We start from the raw sequence: 19,680 nt of genomic DNA on the forward strand, positions 1-19,680 counted from the left end.
TAGGATCATTCCAGGTGCATAAGAAAACAGCGTGCATTCAAAAGCGAACTATTATGACATTCGGCCTAGACAGTGACTGTATCCTCCAGACGCTCATTCCTTGCTTGGGTCCAATTCCGCATCCCCACAGCGCCCAAACATCTGCCTTCAGGTGATGCTCCTGCGACATCCACATCACGCCCATCAGAGATGACAAGGTCCGTCATCGCCTGGCCCAGCTCTTGCGATGTACCCATGATGCTGGTAAGGCCAAGAAACCTGTACAGTGGCAGGATCACGCCATTTGTCCACTTTTTCGCCAAAGGCAGGGGCTTCAGCCAGGGTTTGATGGCGTCGTGGCTGCTGTAGTCAATAAGCGCTGGTCGAATGCAGTACAGAACAAAGGAGGGCAGCGGCTCGTGGTCTTCGATCCCGCCCTTGGTCCGAATCTCCAAGCGCTTGCTTGGGTCGTGGTGAAGCTGGAAAAGGTTCTCTTCCGCCCTGGCTTTCACGTCAAAAATGTAGACTGCACGTGTATCGTGACATCCGTCATCTGCCGCGTTTTCGTATATTAGCATCGTCAGATGATCAGTCCGTTGATGCAGAAGCAAGCATACGTGAGATGTAGACGAAGTTGAATTTGTCGTTCAGTGTGGCAAAAGCCTTCGCCGCCTTTACGGGCAGATCGATGTGTCCATACTCATATTCTCTGCACGATACGGGTGGAATCAGCATTCCGTTCATGGCCGCATGAGAGCGGTTGCTCGTGGGAAAGTCAGCTCACTGTCGCGTTACGGCCATCAGAGGAGGCCCCGCTGTCCAGATGCAGCCGTGTGCGCCCTTGAGCTTCGCCAATGTCTCATCACTGTACGTAGAGAGGTCTTCCTGGATGATGACCTCGACCTTGGTTTGCCCCTCGGCTTGGGGAACAGGCTTGCGGCTGATGATAGTGATCTTGTCGATTGAGCTCTCGTTCAGCATGGCGTCCAGCGCGATGGCGCCGACCAGGCCGGTTCCAGTGAGAATGATATGCATCGTGACTACCAAAGTCCGGCAAAAGTCACGGGTTGGTTGAAAGCGGACACGCTTCAATAGCGGATACTTGTGAAACGAATACTTCGAAGGGTATACAGGCCGAGGTGGGAACAAAATGGGGAACTGGCAGCGCTATGCAAACACCACGAACAGTGGAAATATACAATAACACTATTTCCTCTAAGCGAAGACACTTTCTATGTACCACCTCTCATATAGCCATCAATGTGGTAGGTTTGATGGCGGGGACGCCGATAACTTGCCAGAGACTTGGGCGATCCTCGAATCAGCTTCTAGCCGCGATATGTTTGTAGTAATGGTGAGACGCATGAATAAGTGTCAGCTAGACCTCAGTCGGCACTTGCTAACCAACCTTGACGGAATGATTGGTGAAGTTGAGTGTGGGGGGCCACGGGGAGCACCGCTCCGCTCAACAACGTGGTCATCCGGCATTACTGTCATTGATTTCGGGTGATGAGCTTGCTACATCCGCCTCAGAGGGTAGGTACGTCTGCAGATTCGCCGTTCCTGTGCAGCCAGGACATTATCCACGAACGCAGGCTGCGGTCTGCTCTGTCCTAAGTATCAGAGCATCAAAAAATGCTGACAGATACACCGGCCTGTCTGTCGTACACTAGAGCCAACTCAGCACTCATAGTGTCGCCGCGGCCTGGACTAAGCGAGGCCTATGCTATGAACATGGCCAACGAGCCTCTTGTGCATCGTAGACCCGTGCGAATCAGCCGTCACCTGTCGAATCAGAGATATTGGGGTTGCGTGCTACATATACAACACTCGCATAGCATCGGAGTAGCCAGTCCAAGGCCGGTAAAGCACCGTTGCCTGTAACGCGCAGGCATGCACACTTCATCGCCAGGTTCCTACGACAGTAATGAACCGGCAGGCAACCAGGATGATAGCATTGACTAGCCTCAGCAGCCGAGAGCGATCAGTCCACCGTCGTCCAGCCGAACCATTCCCCCCTGAGTAATGAGTTGCCTTAATGGGAGCTCATTGATCTAAAGACCCTCCAGCGTAGGGACATCTCGTTATAGCACCCGATAGCCAAGATGCTTGCGTCGGTAGCTTTGCATCTTGTTCAATCCATGTGGACGCACTGAATCGACTTGTGAACCATTCGCAAGGGTTAATCGCTATGTCTCTACGAGCGGTAGTGCGAGCTGCCTCCCGGCAACGTGCTCCGGCACCGATCATCCAGCGCTCTTGTTGCGCATCGTATCATTCTACCCGAATTGCTAGGGAAGCATTGGAAACCCGTCTTCTCGATGTTGACAGCCGAGATCTCCCTCCGCCCCCGCCGTTGAAGCAACGAGATCATCTTTCCAAACCCTCGCTACGCACACAATGGGTCGCATCTGGAAATGAGGCTGTGACAGCTGAGACACTCTTCGAACTGTTCAACAATCAACTATCTAGCCTCGCGGTGGATGACGTGTTGTCGGCCGCGGAGTGCGACCGCATGGTTCAAATAATCGAAACACATGACATTGTACATTGCCTATCCTACCGCATCATCTGGCAATTACGAGTATCGAGCTGATCTTTCGAAGGACTACTATGGAGAGAAGGTTTTCCCTCCAATAGGGTGCGTCGGAATCACGCAGTTTGAGAACCAAAAGAGTAGGTGCCCTACCAATTTCTCCATGGCACAAGGGCAGGTTAAGTTTTTAACGTTTTTCTTCAGGCAAGACGAACTACTTTGCAAATGTAGAGAAAGCAAGGTCGTTGCAGAGGCGTTTCATGGAAGAAGCCGGGGTGGACGTGGTCGGCCGGGTCAAAGCGCTCCTTCAATCGATTGTGCCAGCAGGTCTACCAGTTCGGCTCGCGCAAGAAGATGGGAAAACGTACTTTGCCGGCCTTTTGCGACTTATTAACAGCTCTGCTCTTATACACGCTGATTACGGGCCTTTCGACGGACCTGGCTGGGAGATTGGTGCGATCAAGGCTCAGCTGACGTGGAACATCCTACTCAAAGAGGTTCGAGGAGGCGAGAGCGTTGTGTACAACCGCTTTTGGAAGGGCAAGGAAGATGATGACAAGTTCCGTGATGTCACCAAGAGCTATGGGTATAGCCGCGATGTTATCAAGGGGTGCGAGTCAAAGAAGATTGCACCAGTTGTCGGCCAGCTGGCCCTGTTCAACCCGAGGTCAGTTAAAAGCCTCACCAACAAGAAGAGACACGATATTGACAGGATTAAATAGGAACTTTCACGAGGTACTGGCCATCGAGAACCCAGAGAAAGTCTCTAGGTACACGTTCAGCTCGTTCATCGGGTACCTCCCACCAACAGCCCCTGAAGGCCCCGCCATTATTCTATGGTCATGATTTCTTTGCGCTGGCAACACGAGACCTTGACTTTACGCGCAATAGATCATTCTCGCAGTCCAACAGTAAAGATCGTGATGCGATCCATAAATAGCTAAATTTGAGCGAACTTAAGTATCGGTGTTAGTTCATGTTCAGGTCATTAGTAACAGCGGCGAATCGTCAAAGAATGGAACCTTTATTATGAATGCAGACCAATGCCATCACACCACAGCCGCGTGGCCAGTATTGCCGCTTTATTCAATCGGCGCAACTGTTTCAATAATCTGAATTGCTTCCTTCATCGTTTGTGTCACCTCGTCGACATAGAGCTGGTTGAACATGTCGTAATGGTGCGATCTGGCCTCCAGCACCGCGTGGATCATGTCCGTATTGTACTTTCCGTCCCAGCCCAGCAACAGTTCATCTCGGAACTGGTCAACACGACACGGTTTCCCCGAGCTTCCCTTCGTGGGTGCTGGTATTACTGACCGTAGCATGACCACGGGCGGCGGGCCGGATGGTGGCGTCTGCAGTGCTTGCTGCTCTGTTGGTTCGTGCGGCACCTTGCGGTCAACTAGGCGCCAATCGCCCTTCAAGGACCGATAGAGAACCGTGCCATGCGGAGTCTCGAACTTGTCGTTTCCGACAAGGAACTTGAAGGCCCTCCCAGAGGACCGCCCCCATTGTGGTAGCTGCCAGTGATACAGCATACGCTCACAATTGTCGAGTGACTTGCGTACCAGATCCGGAATGCCGATTAGGGCGGGCTGAGGTGTGCCGATGGGTAGGTCCCATCCCGCAACAAGCCATGGCGAATCCATCATGAGTACGCCGTCGACAGAGAGTTCAAAGGACTCTGGGGATGACGCGATAAGATGTGCCATAGTTAGAGCAACATAGCCGCCGAGAGACCATCCTATAATCGACGTCAGTCCGCGAGCAGCACGAATGGGTGCAGCCGCTTCACCTCCAAGCAAGATTTTGCCCTTGATCCCCGCAACTTTCTCAATCAGCTCAATGTAATGCTTCGCCATGCCATCCATGCCGCCCTCCCATGGCTGCGCCGACGTAAAGGTCGGGCTATGTATGGCCCAAACATCGCGCTCGAGGCGGCCGATGGTGAAGTATGCAAAGGTCGTGCCCCCGCCGTCATGGATGAGAATCAAGGGCGCCGGTACCGGTCCATTGGAACTAAATTCCGCTGCCTGCTTGCCTTTGGCGTAATACTGCACCTGAACTGGATTTTTGTCTGTGGGCGCCATTTTGAGGGAGATGTGCCTGCACTTGACTGGCGGTTTACCTCGTCTCCAGCTTCGCCTTTTACACAATAGTTCGACGAAATAGCTTCACGGGCTCAAAATTGCTTCAATTGACGCGCACTCCGACTCAACGTGGTGTCAGGTCAATCCTCGAGACAATTATTTTCTCACGATGGAGTGCTGTCGCAGCCACGTCTTACATCATGCGGACACTAACAATGGCTCGCTAACCCAGGTAGGTGCTGAAGTTTACAACACAACAAGGCGCACTGCGAATCATATTGAAGCAGTCGCCAAACTTGATGGTTGATACATAGGCTTATAATCGCTTTCCCGCTGTTTTTGATACTTTTTTCAGGAAATCATGGTTTACGGCTGCGAACCTCATCTAGAAGAGCTGAGGGTGCAAAACAATCACGCCCACTTGATCGCTCACATTACTGCAAACCGGTCCTCCCAGCAAGCAGAGCTGATCCCGTGAATTGAATGCTGTCCTGAACCCTACACAGCATCATAGTTAGAAGCCATGTGACATTAAATGTTTATTGACAGTTCATAAATATCGTGCACCAAGCGAGAAGATACTTGTATGTGGCGCGATACATTTTCCGGACAAATGCAAGTGATATCGAGAGCTGTTGCGACGCCCATGGCTTAAGCATCCGTAAAGGTGGTCCGTCACCCATCATCTCGCCAAACGGGGGCTTTTTTCAGCGTAGATTTCCGCCTACCCGAGACTCTATATACGCAGAAATCAAAAGTAGCGCCTCATACCGGAACACGTATGGGTTCACCAAGGCCGCAGACATCGAATACACCCTTTCTGGGGAGGCCTTTGAAAGCCAATGCCTCTTCGAGTCTTCGTGGTGGCTCCCTCACGTCCTCATCGCCCAAGACCCATGTGCCCCAGTGCATCGCGAGCGCCCGCTTGCACTGCGTGTTCAGGAATATCTCGACCGCGTCACGAGGGTTCGCGTGTATGGGAGCCATGAGTGCCCGTGGCTCGTAGGCACCGATTGGCAGCAAGCCGAGCGTAAACGGGCCGTAAAGCTCTCCGATCTGCTCAAAGGCGGGACAGACTGGGAGATCCGCATACTTCTCGTCCCAGTCGTCGTCCTGCGCATCGAGGGTTGGCACGGCACGGTAGCCAGTATCGCCACCGAAGAAGACGGACGCCACGGTACTGCTGGCAGCTGGCTGGTCCGATGACGGCGATGCAACTGACCACGACGCCCAAAGAGTCTTGTCGGTTCCCCAAGGCGCGCGACCGGTAGTGTGCTGGGCCGGAAGGCAAGTAATGCGCGCACGAATGGAGCTGACCGTAGGGTCGGACGGACTCGTTGGGCTCAAGATGAGGTCGGCACCTTCCCACCAGTCCAGCTCCGTGACGTTGGTTATCCCAGATGAGTGGAACCAGCTTTCATTGCCCAAGGGAACGAAGAAATGGGCCTGGGGGTGCAACTTGGCGATTTCCACCACAGTCGGGTGGCTTAGCTGGTGCTCATTGTCAGCGGGTACGTAGAATGAATATCGACGGAGGGTTGGCTCACATGGTCGTAGTGGTTGTGAGAGATGACGACCGCATCAAGAAATGGTATATCCTTGACAGCGCACGGCAATTGTGTAAAACGACGAGGGCCGAACCACTGCGACGGGGAGCACCGGTCGGTCATGACGGGATCGAAAAGAACTCGCAGGCCACTCGGAAACTCGACAAAGTAGCAAGCATGGCCGAGCCAGACGGCGCGCACATCAGGCGTGCCGTTACCAAAGCGCTCGTGAGAGAGAGCCGGCGTCTCACAGGGGATCTACGCGAGAAAGCCAGGTTAGACCCCCGCCCTTTGACGCCTGCATTTCGGCTTCGCAGCGTACTCTAGGTCGGCGTTCCTACCTGGGCTTCTGCAGTTGAAGGGCTGTATGGAAATTCCCATTAGCGACCTGTCATTATTTTCGAAGCGAACCGGGAGAAAAGGGCGTCGTACTGTGTCCAAGTGCTCATCCACTTGCGTCTTGTGGCGCCTGTTAGTTCCATGCTGCAGCGTTCAGTGGGTAACAAGTTATGGCATTCAACACTCACTGCTTCAAATGGGCCTTGACAGCTTCTGGGTCGAGTTCATGCCAGCTGGGCCAGGGGTTGTGGAAGATTTTCCTGCCATTTTTGTGGTGATGGACCTTGGCTTCGGCGCCCTTGGGAGCTGGACTGTCGACGGCCTTGTCGACAGATACCTCGAGTGTATTTCCTGTCATCTTGCCGCTCGCTTTAGCCTGGATGTAAAGGGATCCAAGAAAGGCGGCAGTCTGTCATAAAGGGTCAACATCCACAAGATGCGAAGTACGGAATTGTATGGCGCGCAGAATACGCCTGCATCGAGTGTGGGACATCACTGGAAGTTAGGTGAGTGTTAGGATTACTGTCAGCTGCACCAGAGGTCTCCAGCACTCTCCTCCCAGGAGTCATGGCACCGGTCAACTGGACCTCGTCGCTTTAGGCGCCGACTGGACCGGCGCGAACACGTATGCATCAAATGCACGTCCAAACTGTATACATGATGGAACAACCCGTTGGCCATTCTGCACGAAATGATCGATTCAAGTTCGTCTTCACTTCTACCGCTAGCTATTACACAGAAAGTCGACTCAGGGTTCAGGAGGTTGTCGTATCCTTTGACTTTCATGGGGTTCATTCTCATTGCTTTCTACGGATGCTCGACCGTGTAAGATACCCTGCTGCAGCCCTTGGACCTGGAAATCTTCTTCACCTTTACTTTCCCCACAAGGCGAGTATCTTTGACGTGCGTTCCACCGCAAGGATAAGCTCCAGCACCTTCAATGTCCACTGCCCTCGTCAGCCCGCCGTCCTTGTCTTGGATTGCGACCGCGTCGGGCACAGCGGCGCAGCGACTGCGCAGCTCCTCCTCGCTCCAATAGTAAACCTTGACAGGCAGTGCGGCGTCTATATACGCGTCGACTTGGGCCTGGATAGCATCCTCGTGCAATGCCTCGATGGTACCCTGGAAATTGACGTACGCCGAGTCGGGGTAGTGAGAGGCGCCCAGTTCCACGAGGTCCTTGTGGGAGGCGTCGTCTACGGCGCCGTTCAGAAGGTGCTTGCGCACGGCGAGAGCAACAACATGTCCGCCAGTGTGCAAACGTGAGTTGTCGTCGCGACGTTTCGAGTCAATATGTTGCTCGACAGCATCACCCTGAGCGAGCGCGCCTTCAAGATGGCGACCCAAGTGCAGCACCTGCCCAGGAGATGCGACAGAGCTGCGCACGGCCAAGACCTGGAAATTGGCCGGCGCGCTGGTCATGAAGCCAGTATCGAAGGGCTGCCCGCCGCCCTGTGCATAGAAGATTGTCTCTTCAGTAACGACGACGACGTCATCATCGGCAAATGATTTGAAGAGCGCACGATCCTCGAGGGCCAGCTTCGAGAACGGCCGCACTGACGCGACGCGGGTCGAGTAAGACCGCAGCGTCTCGTTCAACTGGTAGACTAGCTTTGTTCCTGTCTGTGACAAGTCTGTCAGCGTGTTTCGCGAGAATCGGGGCGGGCGGTAGTCACGAGTCTCGCGCGCCGCATGCCGGAATGCTTACCATGGCCACAGATGCGAACGTGGCCCTTTCCAGCGGCGCTGCCCGAGGTCCAAAGCCTAGCGAGCGTCTCGTGGCAAGATGAGTGGGCCAGTTGGCTCTGGCAAGTCTAGGCAGTATATGCAGGCAAGGCAGGGTCGTCGTCGGTAGGAACGCACTCCTGGGCAAAATCATGGTACGGAAGCCTTGGGCCGGAGCGTGGCTGCCGTGCGGGACGAGTTGACGGTACAGTCCTCGTCCCATCCCTTGTTGACGACACCACCTTGACACTTGACCCGGTTGGCGTAAACCAACAAGCTGACGTTGCATCTGCGCGGGCAACTGTGACCTGCATGTCACCTCGCAAAGAGCAAAAGCTGACTGGGCGCTGTGGAATGCCTCACAAATAACGCTCGCCGCCCTGAGGCACCCCCGTCATTGGTTCCAACAACAGAAGCCTTTCGAATCTCGCCTGCAGCTCTATCTAGGTGTCACACAATGAGTTCCCACATCACCAATGCGGGGCTCGTAGCCATGGCTGGACGTCGCCTCCAGCCATCGGTTGCTCGCGCGGCCCCCCGCCTCAGCCCATTCTCGCTGGCGACTGCCCATCCTCGCGTCTGCAGAACCTCCAGGCCCTTCTGCACCTCCGTGCCGCTACGGAGCAAACACGACCAGCACCAGTCACAGCCTGTTCAGGACCGACAACATGAAGGCGGAAACCCTGAGCTACCTTCCTTCAGCCTCAACGGTCTCGGTGCCAGCAAAGGAGTCAAGACTGCCATCATCATCATACTTGGCATTTTCGGGACTATGGAAACGTGGATGTGGTGCAAGTGGGCTTGGAATTGGTGGAAGGGATCGGATAGCCAGAAACAAGCTGCGCAATGATGAATCGGGTATTATGGCTTTCGTACATGTATTTTCTTAGTAAATTTGTAGACTTCTCCAACGAAGAGTTACGCGCGATTTTACTTCATAAACCGGACCATAGTAATTGACCGTGTTGGCGCACCACGAAAGCCCGTCACAATTCGCCTCGCGTGCTGCACCGAGTCCGACTACTACCATCTGAGGTCGAGATTTACTACCAACGGCGTGAGCCATGATCGTGTTAGATCTAATTCGTAGGCCTAAGTCACCAAGCCTTGGCCCAAACAGAGTGACTCTGCTTTACTCGATGTTCAAATAAGCATCTTCAATTGTTGCTAACAGCCGACGCACTGACTCGAAGTAAACTGAGGTCTGTGGTAACTAGTCACGCCAACCTGAAGTGCTAACTCGCAATGATGTGGCCGGCTCACCAGCCTCCCAAGGGCCTCAAGCATGCACGCGCTCTGGCCATGATGCGTTTACGTGTACTAAATCAAAGAAGATGCACCTAGGACTTTACAGATTGTGCTTGGCCCCTGTATTTCGTTGCGGGAGCCTTGCGAGCCACATTGATAAATGGTCTAGGGTAACAAAAGCTCAATCTCGAAACAGCTTTTGTGGTGCATTCTCGGCAGGGAACGGCCACTAAGTTAGTACTGCCACGATTGCAAGGTGTGGCACGTCAACCTGGGCCTCAGCTACAGCTGTGATTTGTGCCGAGCGTCTTGCAGCGAGAAGCTGGCTTGGACAACGCGCCAGAGACGCGATGTGTCAAGTCTATGGCCCCCATCTTGTCAACAAACGACGCCTGGCTCACCAAGACCAGGGTCAGAAATCCATTATTAGTGGCGTCAGATAACGAAGCTTACTGCTTTAGGCAACCCGATCCACTTGGACGAGACAGTCAGTTTGGATCCACTAGGGAGTTGGTGGTCTCAAAGGCCTGTGTCCTGTTCCGCTGTCGCGCTTGGCCTGGGAGGCTAAACAAGTAGTACCCAGGGCGCTTCTTGCGCTGACATTACGAAGTACAAGAACGCCAGTGAACATCAACGTCGCTCAGCTAGCTCTGATTGCATGACTGAGCAGCTACAGGCTCGGAAAGTGCTTATGAGCTTGAACAACCTCGGACATCAATGTATGAATCAGCGTGATCAGGGAGAGGCGTGAAGGGCTCTTTGGCACCAAACGCTCTCACTCGTCCGTCCCACGCAACAACAGTCAGGGGCGGGTCATGTCGTCCAGCCGCTGGCAGCACATTGATACCTTAATGACCCTGCCACGATGGCTTGCATGTAGTGATCACTTGTGATGACAATAGTGGCGACCCTCCTGTCTGTGTCCTTCATCTCCACGAACACCCAAGCCCATTGGCGCAAGATGCCGTTTACCTCACCTTCGTACATTCCGCCACTGCCATTTTCACCTCCCGACGATGTGCCCGTCCACGAATTTCTCTTTGGTAGAGAGAGCCAAAGCAAATTTGGACGCCGTCATGCCGTCAAGGACTCTAAGCCACCATTCATTTGCGGAGTGACGGGTGCATCGCATGCTGCGGTGGATGTCGTTGAGCGCATCGAGCTCTTGGCTCGCGCATTCGCTTCTGCGCTGAACTGGGAGGTAAACCAAGGCGATGTTCTCGACAAAGCCGTTGCCATATACAGTCTCAATTCTGTATGCTAAACCCGAGACCGTTGACATTCGAGACTACCAAGCCCGCTTACAAGCGCGTAGATTGATGCACTTACCGTCTCTTGGGCAACCCACCGTCTCAATGGGGTTTCAGTCCCAATAAGCTCACTTTCGTCGGTGAACGAGCTGGTCAATCAGCTGAAAAAGACAAAGTCCAAAGCACTGGTAACATGCCTCTCGCATCTTCACTTGGCCCTGCAGGCGGCCGAGATTTGTGCAATCCCGAGGAGTCGCATTTTACTTCTCGAAATTCCCGAAGCAACCAGGCGCGGCTTGTCGGCACCCGGAGATGTCCGGTCAATCAGTGACCTTATTGAACATGGCCGGACGCTGGGAAGCCTGCCTGATCTGATCTGGCAGCCGGGGCAAGGGGCAAAGCAGACGGCATTTCTCTGTTCATCAAGCGGCACATCAGGATTACCAGTAGGTTTAATCATTGTTCCCCCTTGAGAATGTTCACGTCACCAACATCACTACCCAGAAAAGCGTCATGATCTCCCACCGCAACGCAATCGCGAATATAATGCAGATTGTGACCTACGAAAGCACCTACCAGTCTCAAGAGCCCGAGCTGTGCCTTGGTGTGCTCCCGCAAAGCCACATTTACTCACTCGTTGTTGTATCGCAAGCAAGCATTTGGCGCGGGGACGGAGTGGTTGTGTTGCAGGGATTCGAACTCGAACAAACGCTTCTTGCCATACAGGACAACAGGATCAAGAGATTGTGGTTGGTAAGGGCTTTCCCCCATCTGTTCCCAGTATGCGTCCGTCGGCTGACCATTCACGAAAAGGTGCCCCCCATGCTGGTGGCAATCACTAAAGCCCCCCGTATAGTGGAGTCGTACGACCTCAGCAGCGTCAGCATCGCAGCTGTTGGCGCGTCTGGGATCTCCAAGGATGTCATGAAGACATTCGGCGAATTGCTTCCTCATTGCAAGATTATCCAAGGTTACGGAATGACAGAGACAACCGGAGTGGTATGCTTTGGCAACGTAGAGGATCCCATGACCGGATCTTGTGGCCATCTGTACCCAGGATACGAGGCCAGGCTCATTGACAGTGAAGGCAAAGACGTGGACTCTCACAACACCCCCGGCGAGCTGACCCTTCGCTCCCCATCCGTCGTCTTGGGGTACTACAACGACGAGTTGGCTACTTCGGAAGCCATCGTTGACGGAGAGTGGCTGCGCACTGGAGACTTGGTAGAGATTCGCAAAAGTCAGAGGGGCCATGAACATATCTTCGTCGTTGATCGCGTCAAAGAATTGATCAAAGTCAGGGTAAGCGTTGCCGTCGCAAAACCGTGGGCAATCATCTCACCTTTCACAGGGCCTGCAAGTCGCACCAGCCGAGTTGGAGTCCCACCTGATACTTCATCCTGCCGTGGCGGAAGTAGCCGTTGTTCCTGTGCCTGACGATCGAGCCGGTGAGCTTCCGCGGGCGTATATAGTGAGAGCCAGCGGAGCACGTACCGACGTGGAAGCGTTGCGAAAAGAGCTGAGCAATCACATCGAAGAGAATTTTGCTCGACACAAGCACTTAGACGGGGGTGTTGAGTTCCTGGATAGTCTGCCAAAGACCGCCAGTGGGAAGATGCAGAGAAAAACACTGAAAGAAAAAGCGAAGGCTGATGCGGAGGCTCGTAAGCAGGCCAAACAGAAGGCTGCAAATGGCATGCATAGCGTTCACGTCAACGGTGTGAAGCGGCCAGAGAAGATTGAAATATTTGACCTCAGCTCCGATGAAGAGGATGACTAGTATCAGTAATTTTGGACACAAATAAAAAGGGCAAACTCACGATCCCGTTTCCCCGAAGCTTCTTGTATTGGGACACATCCGGTGTTGGTAAGTACACACTTAGCGTGGAGGCTCGGCGGAATAGTTTGCTGCATAGAATCGGCTACATAAGATGGACGTGCAGTTAAAATGTGAAAGAGTCAACGTGTACTAAGCCATTTCCCCTGAATCCCTTGATACTTTGTATGCTACTGGGTTTTGGCTGTGAAGATGGCTCCCACCACGGCGTGGAGGCAATCAGCTTGGCAACCGAGGCGAAGAAGGTTTGCTTTACAGGTAAGGAGTAAAAATTCCTTAAATTATATCATGAAATGGTGGCGCATGCGTGAAATCAATTGCCAGTGTCCCGCCGGTGATCCTTTCTCAGTCCATCAATAGCCAGCTTTCCCAGAGCCTTGATACTGGAAGCACTCATTATCTCTAGAACAGATAACTCCAACCCAAACGTTTGGCGCCACCAGTTCCGGATCTCGATTGCCACGAGAGAATCGATGCCCAAGGCTGTGAGGCTGAGGTTAACGTCGAGATCCTCCTCAGGTTGGAACATGAAGGCGTAGAGCCGAGCACCGATTTGCCTCGTGAGGAACTCCTGGGTTTCTTCTTGCTCGATGAGATGAGGTTGATCTGCGACCTTGCTAACGAACATAGCGAGGTCTTGGCTGCCGGATGTCGCGGCCGTTGTGTCGTCCGCAGATGAGCTCGCGTGTTTGAGGTGCGACAGTGCCATCCGGCGGTCGCGCTTCCACAGGACTCGTGTCGTTGCGTCCGAGACTGGCTGTATGCTCCGCAAGCCGATGACAATCTCCGTTGAGTTGAGTAGCTGTGAGGCGTTCGCGGCCCCGGGCTTCTGGTTCATGATGCTGAATGTGAGCGCGTCTAAGAGCCCTTTCTCTTTCAGCGTGTAGTAGCCCAGACTGCGGAATTGCTCGAGAATTGCCTGGTTTTCGGAGACGTAGCCGACATCTTCCATGACGCCAATGTCCAGCACCGAAGCGGGTAAATTTAGTGCGTGTCGGTATTGTGCGAATGCAGAAAGGAATGTGTTTCCTGAGGCATAGTTTGCCTGGCCGACTTGTCCCATCACGGCAGATAAGGAACTAAAGAGTACCATGAAGTCGAGATTGGTCTGGGTACTTTCAAGCGCATTATGCACTGCCCAAGAAGCGTCAACTTTGGGAGTGACAGCTGCTTGCCAATCATCCAGCGTCAACTTGAGGAAAGCCCGGTCCTAATATTGAATGTTAGACCTTGATAAAGTGCAAGTTGATACAAGAGTGCTTACCTGAAGAACCATAGACATCAGAAGGACGCCGGCAATGGGCTGGTCAGTGCTGCGGATGGCCTTCTCCACGTCTCTTTGATACGCAGCATCTCCCTTTACTACCTGGGCATTGCATCCCTGGGCAGCCAGCTCTCGGACAAAAGCCTTGTCCTGTAAGGATTCGCCACCGGAGCGAGACAAGTACACGAGATTGCGCGCACCATTCTCGATCATCCACGTAGAAACGGCACGGCCAAGACCGCCCAGGCCGCCCACGAGGAGGTACGATGCATCTGACTTGAACTGAACCGGCCTTGCAGGACGAATGACCTCCATATCTGAGGTGGGAGTGGTGTCATAATTTTCGGGCATAGTGACGACAATTTTACCAATATGTTGGCCTTTTTGCATGTGGCGGAAGGCGCCCACAACTTGAGACGCCGGGAAGGTCTTGATGGGGTGGATAGGGTCAATCAGCCCCTTGGAAAAGCAGTCCATGCATTCTTCAAGAATCCTTCACGAGGTTAGCGACGCCATCAAAGCAATTCAGACGTGTGCACCGTACCTTTTGAACATGTCGGGTCTTCCGATGGCCATTCGGCTCATATCAACACCCACAAACATTCTATTGGCCTCAAATGTGTCCATGGCCAACTGCCCACGGCCAACAAAGTCACGCTTGCCAATCTCTAGCATCTTGCCGAATTCGGCGACACACTTCCAAGATGTATGGAGAAGTTCGCCAGAGAGTGAGTTAAGGACCAGGTCGACACCACGACCGTTGGTGACCTCCATGAGGTCTGTATGAAAGGAACCGTCACGGGAGTGGAAAATGTGGTCTTGTCTGATGCCAAACTCCTTCATCAAGAAGTAAGCCTTTTCCGGATTGCCAACGGTGGCGAAGATCTATGCACATCGCGTCAGTTCCAAGCCTATCATCGTGGGTTGGGAGGGGTAGAGTAAGACCTCAGCGCCTTTCATTCTGCAAATGTTGATCGCCGCGATTCCCACACCACCACACGCGGAGTGTATCAAGACAGACTGAAGACCTGTGGGTTAGTCACAATGGTTGCAGTCTTGAGAGCTTGGCGCTTACCTGACCCGACTGCAGGCCGCCGACTTGAACTAGGGCGTGCATGGCGGTAGAGTAGACACATGGCATGGTCGCTGCCTCCTCAAAGGTAAGAGTGCCTGGGATTTTGGCTGTGAGTTTTGAAGACGTTATTACACGACTCCCGAAGAAGCCATGGTCGAAAGCTACTACGCGATCGCCGACGTGTAGATCCCGCACTTCTGAGCCTACCCGTCGGACAATGCCAGCGCATTCGAGGCCGAGCCCGGGCTTGAGCCCCTGAACAATGCCCATGGCTACCAGAACGTCCTTGAAGTTCAAGCCCACCGCCCGAGGTTCGATGTCAATCTGGTCCAGGCCAAGTGTGGGTAATTCCTGACCAGCAATCCATGTCAAGCTCTGGAGCTGACCTGGACGACCGACGGCCAGCTGAAGCACTTCGTCATCGTGCGAAGCTTCTGATGCGCTTTCACTGATCCGCGAGATTGATTGAACATTTTGACCAATTCCAATCCAATTATATCGAGGTATCAGGACTTGGCCATCGATTGATGCAAATTCCCAGTCAGGATCGAGATCGCCGGAGCCCTTGAGCCGGCGATTGTGTTCGATCTTCTCGCAAACTTTAATGATTGTGTCAACATAAAGTCGCAGTGGCAATCGGCTGAGGTCTAGCTCTAATGTTGCAAAGTCGACGGCGAGCTCCGAGCGGATGGTCCTTGCAGCTCCGAGAGTTGATGCGTAGACAGGATCCTTGCAGCCCACCTGTCCTAACCCGGTCACCCACAACAGTGCCGTCGATGGCGCTATGTGACTAAGATATGACTGGAGCTTGTTCAGCTTTTCGGCTGACATGCAATAGAAGAAAGGCTCTCCCAGGTCCAGTAAGGAGATGATAAAGCAGTTTTCTCTGGGTGCATCATCGAGCGATGCGAAAGTCACCTCGTGACCCTGTTCCACCAGCGTATTGTGTAGCTGCGTGACCATTGAGCTATCTCTAGTGGTACAGAGTAGGCTGATATGTCGTCGTGCTGCAACGCCCTGTGGGAGTGAATCCGAGACTGCTGTGGCGATGATATTTGCATTTAGGTGATATGGTGCTTCGTCGTCGAAAATGGCGGAGTCAACACCCGAGAACCCGGTTTTGCGCAACTCGTAATCCCATCGGGATGGCTCTACGTATGGCTCATTGGGGCGTCCGTCCAAGTCTCCAAGCCACCAGCCCGGAAGGAAGCCCTTCGTGAATGTCAGCTAGCCATTTGACAATACCCAACTCATGAGGGTGAGAACTGTACCATGATGTAGTTGATCGCTCGATAGACTGGACTAAGTTCTTGAAGAAAGAGCTTACCACCCGGTTTGAGCAACCGGCGAACATTAGACAATGTCTCTTTTAGGCTCGGCGTTGCATGAAGTACCTTTTCCTGGCATTAGCAACACTCATTTGCAAAGCATGCGCAACCAGCAGCTTAGCTTACATTCGACGCCAACACGAGGTCGTATGAGCCTTCTTCGAAGCCCTGGGTGCCGGGCTCGCGAGTAATGTCCAAGACACGGTATTGAATATTCTCATATTCCTTGAACCTTTGCTGCGCATTACCAAAGAAGCCGACCGACACATCGGTATAATCGTATTGGGAGTAGCGGCGAAGTGGCTGCCCAGTGCTGTCGGGCCGCGTCAAGCCCTTGAGAACGCCCTCAGTGGTGCCCCCGGTTCCTGCACCAATCTCAAGGATTCGCAGACACGGGTTCGAATGTCCCAGCAACTCGAAATACCTCTCGTACTCACACAAACTCTGCATGTAGATGTAAACATTCTCAAGACCAGATTCTTGGATCAGGACCTCGATGGAATCTATGTCGCCTTGGAAGATTGCTTGGGCGAACTCGACCGCGCGGACCATGACTTTGCCAACCTCAGCACCCGAGGTCTCATCTACGGCCGCTAGTGCAGCGCACATCTCTGAGGCAAGTTCCTCTGGGCTCAAGCATGCGAGTGCCTGTGCGTCTGGGACATGATCGTACATCCCGTCGACAGCCCTCTGCCGCTGAGTGACTAGCCAAGTGCGAAATTTCGCTAGGTGTTCCAGAGAGCTTCGAACTGGTAGGTCTTGCACCCTGCGGAGGGTCTCGAGAGAGCATAGAAGGCAAAGCCGCTCCAACTTCATACAGGCATCGCGGACGCGCCCATGAGACTCGATGAGTGTCCTTGGGTCAGCGAAGTCGAGGTCTGGCTTCCAGACAAGCTGGGCAGCGGCAACACCATCGTCGACACTGGAGCCCCCATCTACGGTAGCATTGCCGTCGGCGAGGGAGCTCAATTCCACGCCGCGCATCCAAAGGACTACTTGACCGTCTGAAACGGCGGTAGCGGTGCCACGTACAAGCCCACCTTCGGTGGTGCCAACTGAGACGCCCACTCGCATGTTGGCGGCACCACGACGAATATAGAGCTGATCAATATACGTCGGCATGCGTAAGCTAGTGAGTTCTCGCGATAAACCAGCGGCGGCCGCGACCATGAAAGTCTGTAGACAATAGTCGATGGCGGTTGGGTGGATCTGGTACTTTGTCTCAACCATTCTGTCCTGGTCGTCGTGGCTTCGATCACGAATCGTAGCAGCAGCTTTTCGGTCACCAGCTTTGGTCATCGCTTCTGATGCGGCAGAAATGTTGGTCAAACCTTGAAACTGCGGGCCATAGTTTAGACCGACTGCTTTCATAGTTCTGTACCAGGCTGGAGGAGATGACACTGGTCGAGGGTGGTCTTCTCCCAGTTCTGGGTCTCCCAGGATGACAGCATCAGAGCTGGCGCGGGCCTGACCCGTGCAGTGTTTGACCCAAGTCTCGCCGTTGAAGGAGGAGATGGAAAACTCGAACCAAGCACTCGACTCGAGAGAAGTTGTCAGCCGCACCCTCCTCATGCGAGTCAACAACTCCTTGGTCTCATCTTCTCGCAGAACCAATGCTGTCCTGATGTCTACCTGTCTGAGAGAAAAATCCGCGATAGGAACGTCCCCGGACGTGATTTGTCGGATGGCTTCGCCTATCATACACACGTATCCCGCGGCAGGGAAGACGACGTCATCGTGAATCTTGTGGTCGCGAATCCACGCCGCTTCATCGACACGAAGCATATTCCGCCATGCTGGTTCGAGATCATCCGCTTCCATTGTGCGCACCCCCAGCAGTTCGTGAGGCGGGAATTTGCGCTGCCTCCAGGAGTGGGCGATGCGGCTTTCATTCCAATAATTTGCCTCATGTCGCCACGGATATGGTGGCAGGTCAGTGAGGACCGCGGGTGCACAAGTCGTTCCATCTGCATCGAGGAGACCGGGAACCGCGGATAGATCAACAGGCGCTGAAGCTTGGTACAGTTGACCAAGCGCAGAGATGAATGCGCGAGTTGAAGCTTGATTCCGGATGAGCGATGAAATATAAGTTGGTGCTGTCCCGATAGCGTCAGAGCTCATTGATTTGACGATGTCTCGTACAGGGCCTGCTAGTGCTGAATGTGGACCGATTTCGAGCAAGACTTGCGAGGAAGCTGCGTGGCTTTTCATCTGAAGCATGGAACGTACTGCGGAGGAGAACAGGACTGGTTTCTCCAAGTTGCTTCGCCAATATGATGATCCAAGATGCTCAGGGCTGATGATGCGCTGGGACGTCACGCTGGAAAGCAGAGGGACTCTCAGTTCCGTGGGTGTGACGTAGGGCTTAACAAGCGTTTCGTAGATGTCGCCGATCTCCTCCATGTGGTGAGAGTGATAAGCTTTGTCGACCTTGAGTCGCCGGACGAAACAGTCTGGCATTGCAGACTTGATGCTGGCGATCGCAGCATCGAGAGCCTCATCGTCTCCCGATAGCGTAACGCTGTTCGGACTGTTCACACAAGCCACTCGCACGATTCCTGCAGAGGGGTCTGTCGCCTTTAGGAAGGGTGCCACCTCTTCGTTTCCAAGTCCAACAGCGGCCATGCCTCCTTTTCTCAATTGCTTCTTGGTCACCTGGCCACGATAGTATGCAACAATGATTGCTGCATCCTGACTCAATGCGCCCGCGGCGTAGGCCGCAGCAATCTCGCCGCTGGAGTGACCAACTACCGAGGCAGGCCGTATGCCAACCGTGTATAGCAAATTGACAAGGCCCATTTGAAGTGCGGTGCATATCGGTTGAGAGAACTCGGGTTCATTTATTCTGCTTATCTCCTTTGAGCGCTGGAGCTCTTCCTCCATTGTCCAATTCGGCGGGTGCGGGAGGGATTGCAGGGTTTTGTCCATTGCCCGAATGGATGCGAGAAAGTCTGGGACGTCGTGAAGCAATTCGGCTGCCATGCCAGCCCACTGAGCACCCTGCCCAGTAAAGAGAAAGTTCACGACAGAGCTGTTGGCGCCCTTTGACTTTGTAATTGGGGAGAACTGGATTTCAAAGTCGTCTCTGTCGTCGACCACGGCATAAGAGCGATAGAGGTATCCTTTTCGCCGAGTCCCCAAAGTGTGTGCTAGATCTCCCAGGCGCAGTGGGTACCTTTTTGCGTAAGTCGTTATGTTTTTCATGATTTCTTTTAATGAGTCTGGATGGTGACCTGAGATTGGAAGTAGGTGATGACGGGGGCGGCGAGCACGAGATGGATCATCCGGGACAGCGGGTGGAAGAGGCGGCCTCTGCAGACCGTGGGGCATGGCTGAGTCCACAACAACCTTTGAGCGCTTTAGCTACATGGAATGAGGTAGGGCCCATCAAAACTTACGAGGGCGTTTGCCCCTCCAATTCCAAAGTTGTTGACGGCAGCTCGTTGTATTCGCCCACTGGGC

The 19,680-nt window shown here is 53.6% G+C and overlaps 9 protein-coding genes across 9 annotated transcripts; 3 read left to right on the forward strand and 6 right to left on the reverse strand.

The window, feature by feature from the left end:
• Window positions 1-65: 65 nt before the first annotated feature.
• On the reverse strand, window positions 66-723 carry JDV02_002866 (uncharacterized protein; the record flags this gene model as incomplete). The annotated part of the gene is made up of 2 exons (XM_047983943.1): window positions 66-532; window positions 597-723. 2 exons carry the CDS (start codon window positions 721-723, stop codon window positions 66-68), a joined length of 594 nt encoding a protein of 197 aa, XP_047839915.1.
• A 36-nt stretch (window positions 724-759) lies between these two features.
• Window positions 760-1,014, reverse strand: JDV02_002867 (uncharacterized protein; the record flags this gene model as incomplete). The annotated part of the gene is made up of 1 exon (XM_047983944.1): window positions 760-1,014. One exon carries the CDS (start codon window positions 1,012-1,014, stop codon window positions 760-762), a length of 255 nt encoding a protein of 84 aa, XP_047839916.1.
• A 1,502-nt stretch (window positions 1,015-2,516) lies between these two features.
• On the forward strand, window positions 2,517-3,361 carry JDV02_002868 (uncharacterized protein; the record flags this gene model as incomplete). The annotated part of the gene is made up of 3 exons (XM_047983945.1): window positions 2,517-2,655; window positions 2,720-3,182; window positions 3,238-3,361. 3 exons carry the CDS (start codon window positions 2,517-2,519, stop codon window positions 3,359-3,361), a joined length of 726 nt encoding a protein of 241 aa, XP_047839917.1.
• Window positions 3,362-3,597: 236 nt separating this feature from the next.
• Window positions 3,598-4,605, reverse strand: JDV02_002869 (putative secondary metabolism biosynthetic enzyme; the record flags this gene model as incomplete). The annotated part of the gene is made up of 2 exons (XM_047983946.1): window positions 3,598-4,259; window positions 4,311-4,605. The coding sequence occupies 2 exons, from the start codon at window positions 4,603-4,605 to the stop codon at window positions 3,598-3,600; spliced, it is 957 nt and encodes a 318-aa protein (XP_047839918.1).
• Window positions 4,606-5,370: 765 nt separating this feature from the next.
• On the reverse strand, window positions 5,371-6,849 carry JDV02_002870 (uncharacterized protein; the record flags this gene model as incomplete). The annotated part of the gene is made up of 5 exons (XM_047983947.1): window positions 5,371-6,096; window positions 6,153-6,410; window positions 6,494-6,515; window positions 6,585-6,611; window positions 6,680-6,849. 5 exons carry the CDS (start codon window positions 6,847-6,849, stop codon window positions 5,371-5,373), a joined length of 1,203 nt encoding a protein of 400 aa, XP_047839919.1.
• A 431-nt stretch (window positions 6,850-7,280) lies between these two features.
• JDV02_002871 (uncharacterized protein) lies at window positions 7,281-8,505 on the reverse strand (the record flags this gene model as incomplete). The annotated part of the gene is made up of 2 exons (XM_047983948.1): window positions 7,281-8,114; window positions 8,200-8,505. 2 exons carry the CDS (start codon window positions 8,503-8,505, stop codon window positions 7,299-7,301), a joined length of 1,122 nt encoding a protein of 373 aa, XP_047839920.1. The 3' UTR covers window positions 7,281-7,298.
• Window positions 8,455-9,139, forward strand: JDV02_002872 (uncharacterized protein). Its single transcript, XM_047983949.1, has one exon. It carries the CDS (start codon window positions 8,674-8,676, stop codon window positions 9,064-9,066), a length of 393 nt encoding a protein of 130 aa, XP_047839921.1. The 5' UTR covers window positions 8,455-8,673; the 3' UTR covers window positions 9,067-9,139.
• Window positions 9,140-11,227: 2,088 nt separating this feature from the next.
• On the forward strand, window positions 11,228-12,494 carry JDV02_002873 (putative NRPS-like protein biosynthetic cluster; the record flags this gene model as incomplete). Its single annotated transcript, XM_047983950.1, has 3 exons — window positions 11,228-11,467; window positions 11,528-12,016; window positions 12,066-12,494. The coding sequence occupies 3 exons, from the start codon at window positions 11,228-11,230 to the stop codon at window positions 12,492-12,494; spliced, it is 1,158 nt and encodes a 385-aa protein (XP_047839922.1).
• A 159-nt stretch (window positions 12,495-12,653) lies between these two features.
• On the reverse strand, window positions 12,654-19,477 carry JDV02_002874 (putative PKS/NRPS-like protein biosynthetic cluster). Its single transcript, XM_047983951.1, has 7 exons — window positions 16,345-19,477; window positions 16,162-16,284; window positions 14,891-16,102; window positions 14,761-14,835; window positions 14,360-14,700; window positions 13,816-14,308; window positions 12,654-13,761 (listed from the first exon to the last, which is right to left on the reverse strand). The coding sequence occupies exons 1-7, from the start codon at window positions 19,420-19,422 to the stop codon at window positions 12,865-12,867; spliced, it is 6,219 nt and encodes a 2,072-aa protein (XP_047839923.1). The 5' UTR covers window positions 19,423-19,477; the 3' UTR covers window positions 12,654-12,864.
• Window positions 19,478-19,680: the final 203 nt, after the last annotated feature.

Source organism: Purpureocillium takamizusanense, chromosome 2 (genome assembly GCF_022605165.1).
Source record: "Purpureocillium takamizusanense chromosome 2, complete sequence".
In the NCBI taxonomy this organism is placed as follows: Eukaryota; Fungi; Ascomycota; class Sordariomycetes; order Hypocreales; family Ophiocordycipitaceae; genus Purpureocillium; species Purpureocillium takamizusanense.